The sequence below is a fragment of the Nicotiana sylvestris genome, chromosome 12, assembly GCF_000393655.2.
Source record: "Nicotiana sylvestris chromosome 12, ASM39365v2, whole genome shotgun sequence".
Taxonomy (NCBI): Eukaryota; Viridiplantae; Streptophyta; class Magnoliopsida; order Solanales; family Solanaceae; genus Nicotiana; species Nicotiana sylvestris.
In genome coordinates this window covers 27,275,141-27,281,032 of record NC_091068.1, presented here as the reverse complement: position 1 = coordinate 27,281,032, position 5,892 = coordinate 27,275,141, and the positions used below count along the sequence as shown (strand labels likewise).

The window sequence follows — 5,892 nt, the reverse complement described above, 5'->3', positions numbered from 1 at the left end:
CAACAACCAAATTGGGGCAACCAAAGTAACCAAGGCAACTGGGGTGGCAATAACAATAACAATTGGGGAGGCAACAACAACCAAGGGGGTTGAAATAATGGTAATCAAGGGAATCGGGGGCCGGGCTTTTAAAGGCCTCGGATGTTTCAACAACCAAAAACTCGCCTCCATTTCCGTCCCAGGGTCCTAGCTCGTCCAACAATGAGATGGGGTGGATTGAATCCATGTTTGAGAAAATAATGAAGAAAAATGCCGACTCTAATGCCCAATTGGCGTCCCACAATACTTCTATCTGCAACTTGGAGGTCCAACTTGGCCAAATTTCTCAAGCATTGAATACTCTCCCTAAGGTGGCACTACCTAGTGACAAGTTAGTAAACCCGAAGGGAGGGAACAATACAGGCCACACTATGGCGGTGACTACAAGGAGTGGTAGAGGTGGAGTTGCTAGTACCTTGAATGTAAGAAAGGTCATGAGTGATGATGTGAATGAGGAAGTAAGAATTGACATTGATGTGAATGAGGATGAAGAGCAAAGCAATGATGTGCAAGTGAGTGATGAGAGTGTGAATGAGGAAGTAAGAATTGACATTGATGACAACGTGGAGGAGACTCAAAATGATGTGAACCCCTATAGGGAACACAAAATAGACATGCCAGAAGCAATTATGCCTAAAGCCAAGGTTTATTTGCCAAGGCCTCCTCCGCCATACCCACAGAGGCTTGTGAAACAAAACAATGAGAACCAATTCATGAAATTTATTGATATAATGAAGAGTTTGTCGATAAATGTACCTTTGGTGGAAGCTCTAGAACAAATGCTAGGATATGCCAAGTTTATGAAAGACTTGGTAACAAAGATGAGATCCATGAATTGTGAAACAATCAAGATGACGCACCAAGTGAGTGCCATTGTACATTCCATGGCCCCAAAGCTAGAAGACCCCTGTGCTTTTACAATCATGTGCACTATTGGTAGTGCCGATTTCGCTAAAGCTTTATGCGACTTAGGGGCAAGCATTTTCTTCATGCCATATTCTGTGTTTAAGATATTGGGGATTGGGAAACCAAGGCCCACATCCATAAGGTTGAATATGGTGGATATGACAATGAAGATGCCATTGAGAATTATAGATGATGTGCTTGTGTGGGTCGACAAGTTCATACTTCCCACGGATTTTGTGATTCTAGATTACGAGGTTGACTATGAGGTACCGATCATATTGGGTGAGACCTTTCCTACATACAGGGAAGGCTTTGGTTGATGTGGAAGCAGGGGAGCTCACCTTCCGGGTGGGTGATGAAAAAGTTATGTTCTATGTCTGCAAATAAATGAGGCAGCCCAATAGCCACGAAGTATTTTCATTTGTGGATCTTGTGACAGAGGTGATTTGTGAAGATACCAGTGCTGTGATAAATGTGGAGGACCCTTTGGAAGCGTTTTTGTTGAACTATGATGTGAATGAGGATGAAGGCTTGGTGGAATATGTCAATACTTTGCAAGGAATAGGTTCTTACACATAAGAGCCCCAGAAACTTTCCTTGGATCTTGAGAACTGAAAGACTCCACCAACAAAGCCCTCAATCGAGGAACCTCACGTATTGGAGTTGAATCCTTTGCCTTCACACCTCAGGTATGAATTCTTGGGCCCTTGTTCAACTTTACCTGTTATTCTTTCTTTGTGCTTAACTAACGTGCAGGTAGATACCACCCTTACGGAGCTCCTAAGAAGGAAGAAGGCAATTGGATGGACTCTAGCTGATATTCGGGGGATAAGCCCCGCCTTTTGCATGCACAAGATTATACTTGAGGATGATTCCAACCCCTCTGTGGAACATCAAAGGATGTTGAATGAGGTTATACAATAAGTCATCAAGAAGGAAGTTATCAAGTGGCTAGATGCAAGGGTTGTGTACCCCATTTCAGATAGTTCATGGACTTCGACGGTACAATCTATGCCGAAGAAGGGGGGTATGACTGTGGTCACAAATGAGCGAAATGAGTTGATCCCCACTAAGACTGTCACTGGATGGAGGGCATGGATGGATTACCGAAAGCTGAACAAAGTGATTCGCAAGGATCATTTTCCATTGCCCTTTCTTGACCAAATGTTGGATAGACTTGCCGGGCATGCCTATTATTGCTTTTGGATGGGTACTCAAGTTACAACCAGATTTTGATTGCACCAGAGGACCAAGAGAAAACTATCTTCACATGTCTGTATGGCACCTTTGCATTCTCAAGGATGCCATTTGGTTTGTGTAGTGCACCGGCTACCTTTCAGCGGTGTATGATGGCTATGTTTACGGATATGGTGGAGGACTTATTGGAAGTGTTCATGGATGATTTTAGTGTTATGGGTGACTCCTTTGAAGAATGCTTGAATAATCTTGACAAGGTGTTGACCCGATGTGAAGAGACCAACCTAGTGCTTAATTGGGAAAAGTGCCACTTTATGGTCGAGGAGGGCATTGTCCTTGGCCATAAGATCTCAAAGAAAAGAATCGAAGTGGACAAAGCAAAGATTAAAGTGATTTTAAAACTCCCTCCTCCTACTTTCGTCAAAGGAATGAGGACCTTTCTTGGGCATGCGGGGTTCTACCATCGGTTCATCAAGGATTTCTCAAAGGTGGTGAACCCCTTGTGCAAGTTGTTGGAAAAAGATGCAAAGCTTATATTCAATGATGATTGCATTAAATCTTTTGAGCTTCTCAAGTATATATTGACTACCACTCCCATCATCACCACACCCAATTAGAGCTTACCATTTGAACTCATGTGCGATGCTAGTGACGTTGCGGTAAGAGCGGTTTTGGGGCAAAGGATCAACAAAATATTTCATCCGGTCTATTATGCAAGCAAAACGATGAATGATGCCCAAGTCAATTATATCGTGACCGAAAAAGAGTTACTAGCCTTTTCTTTGCCATGGAAAAGTCCAGGCCATATCTCATGGGTAACAAAGTGATTGTGCACACCGATCACGCAGCACTCCGTTACTTGATGACAAAGAAGGAATCTAAGGTTAGGTTGATGAGATGGGTTCTTTTGCTTCAAGAGTTTGACCTTGAGATTATTGATCGAAAAGGGTGTGAAAATCAAGTGGCGGACTACTTGTCCCGCTTGGAGGAGGAGGGGAGGCCCCATGATGGCCTCGAAATTAATGATTCATTTTCAGATGAACAACTCCTCTTCGTTTCTTTGAATAGTATGCCTTGGTTCGCCGATGTGGCTAATTTTCTTGTGACCGACATTGCTCCGAGTGAGCTCTCTTCTAACCAAAGGAAAAAACTTAAATGGGACAACTTGGATTATTATTGGGATGAGCCTTATCTTTTCAAGATTTGTAATGATGGTGTGATCCGGAGATGTGTTCCGGAAGTGGAGCAAATGAGTATTCTCGATGCTTGTCATTCCTCGCCCTATGGTGGTCATCATGGTGGGGAGAGAACTACTTCAAAGGTTCTCAGCTATGGATTTTTTGGCCTACTCTGTATCAAGATGCTAGTGAGCTTGTAAAGAGATGTGATGAGTGTCATAGAGCCGGTGGAATTTCCAAGAAGGATGAAATGTCTCTCACCACTATTCTTGAGATTGACATTTTTGACGTATGGGGCATTGACTTCATGGGACCACTTGTGAGTTCATGTGGTAATATTTACATTCTGGTTGCTGTTGATTATGTTTCCAAGTGGGTTGAAGCTATGACTTTGCCCAACAATGAGGCACGAAGTGTGGTGGCTTTATTATATAAAAATATCTTCACAAGGTTTGGCACTCCAAGGGTGATCATTAGTGATGGGGGTTCTCATTTTTGAAACAATGCCTTCGATACTTTACTCTCCAAGTATGGTGTCATTCATAAAGTGTCAACCCCTTGTCATCCCTATGCTAGTGGACAAGTTGAGGTCTCCAACAGGGAGATAAAGAGCATATTATCAAAAACTATCAATGCAAACCGGACTGATTGGTCAAGGAAACTGGATGATGCTTTGTGGGCTTATAAGACTGTTTACAAGACTCCAATTGGTATGTCTCCATACCGGTTGGTATTTGGGAAAGCATGCCATCTTCCGGTTGAGTTAGAGCATAAGGCCATGTAGGCGCTGAAGAAGTTAAACCTTGAATGGGATGTCGCTGCAAATCTCCGGGTAGAGCAACTAAATAAACTTGATGAGTTTAGGTTTCATGCCTATTCCAGCTTGTCCTTGTATAAGGACACGATGAAGTACTTACATGACAAATATATTTGGAGCAAGGAATTCAAGGAGGGTGCCTTGATTCTTCTATTCAACTCTCAGTTACAACTGTTTCTGGGAAAGCTTAAGTCAAAATGGAGTGGCCCTTTTGAGGTGGTGCATGTAACTCCATTTGGTGCTCTTGATTTAAAAAAAAAATGGTGAAATCTTTCGGGTTAATGGGCACCAAGTGAAGCACTATCTTGGCAAGTTTGATGATAGCCACATGGTGGCAATGATCCATTTCAAGTGATTGATGGTAACATGCGTCATGCCGCGACGTTAAATCTGGCGCTTCTTGGGAGGCAACCCATGTGTTTTTCTTTATTTTTGATTTTCTTCTTAGTTTAGGATGTGTTTTGGACTAACTGGTTGTGAAGTATGTGTAGGAATTGTTTGTGCGGTGCAAGACTGTTGCTGAAAAAATTTACCTAAGTGTGAGAATTATGCTGATCGCACTCAAAATTTCGCGGTGAGCGGGTGCTTTTTGTGGGGGCATAAATGGTCAGCGAACTCGAACTTGAAAAGTCAAGAATAGCAACTCTCTGAAGTTGTATTCGCGTCCGCGATTGAAATTTCGTGGTCCACGTTACCCTTATGCGGCTGCACCCTTTTTTTGTCTCTCGGCGGGTATGTTATGAAAATGCTCTTTATCAGGTAAATAAATGCAGACCGCGATAGAATTACACAGCCATGTTTAGGTGAGATGTGGGTCCCCATTTCGTTGGTATAAATAGAACCTCCTGAGCACTGTTGCCTTTTTTCCCGACCCTTGAACTCTCAGACCATACTGTTCACCATCTTCTTCTTTGAACTTCAATTCTCATGTTATTAAGCACAAGTTAATTTCTTCCACAACTTACACAACTAGTATTTTCAAATTTCTGTGTGAATTTTATTTCTTTCTTTTATTTTATTTAGTTTTACTTTTTCTTTTTAATTAGGGTTTATCCATAGCAGAATCACAAACATGCTTAATTGATGCTAAAGAATTCACGTGGGTACTTGTTTTGCATGCCTAATAGGGGATATGGTTATCAATATGCCTGTTATACCTAAAATTCTTGCACTAAGTGAAACCCTAAGTCTAAGTGCCTGTATGATTTGAATTTCGCTGACCGCGGTCCAAATTATGCGGTCCATATTCATGCTTTGGTGATATCTCTATATATTATAAGTTCGCTGATGTGGCGATTTTTACGCGGTCGATATTTGACTTTTCGCGGCCGCGTCCATAATTTCGCGAACCGCGTTGCTGAGCTTCAGAAAGTTAACAAATTGGGTCCGTAGCCGCGTTCTTTTTTACGCGGACCGCAATGTCCACTCCGCGGCTGCGACCCCTTTTCCGTTGTCAGCAGTGCCTTAACTTCAAAGACTGGGTAGTCTGATCCCCAGTCTTTCGCTGCTGCATTCCTTTTTATGCAGACCGTGATGTCCATTCCGCGGCCTCGCTCCTTTCTCCGCTGTTAGTGGACCCTTTCTTTGAGAAACACTATCAATATTTCATCTACTTTCCTTTGATAATTCATTTAACAACAATACTAATAATGAAATTGCATTGATTGTGTATGCAGATAACGATCTGATCACGAGGTGGAAGTGATAAAGCCAAAGGGAGGGTAGAATCCTCTCGAGGTAGGGGAATTGGAGGAC

At 42.5% G+C, this 5,892-nt stretch overlaps 2 protein-coding genes across 2 annotated transcripts; both read left to right on the top strand.

Annotated features, from left to right (window-relative positions):
* The first annotated feature begins 206 nt into the window (after positions 1–206).
* On the top strand, positions 207–1,265 carry LOC138882830 (uncharacterized). The gene has a single exon (XM_070163463.1). The coding sequence runs from the start codon at positions 207–209 to the stop codon at positions 1,263–1,265; it is 1,059 nt and encodes a 352-aa protein (XP_070019564.1).
* A 2,305-nt stretch (positions 1,266–3,570) lies between these two features.
* Positions 3,571–4,404, top strand: LOC138882829 (uncharacterized). The gene is made up of 3 exons (XM_070163462.1): positions 3,571–3,770; positions 3,897–4,046; positions 4,203–4,404. Exons 1-3 carry the CDS (start codon positions 3,571–3,573, stop codon positions 4,402–4,404), a joined length of 552 nt encoding a protein of 183 aa, XP_070019563.1.
* Positions 4,405–5,892: the final 1,488 nt, after the last annotated feature.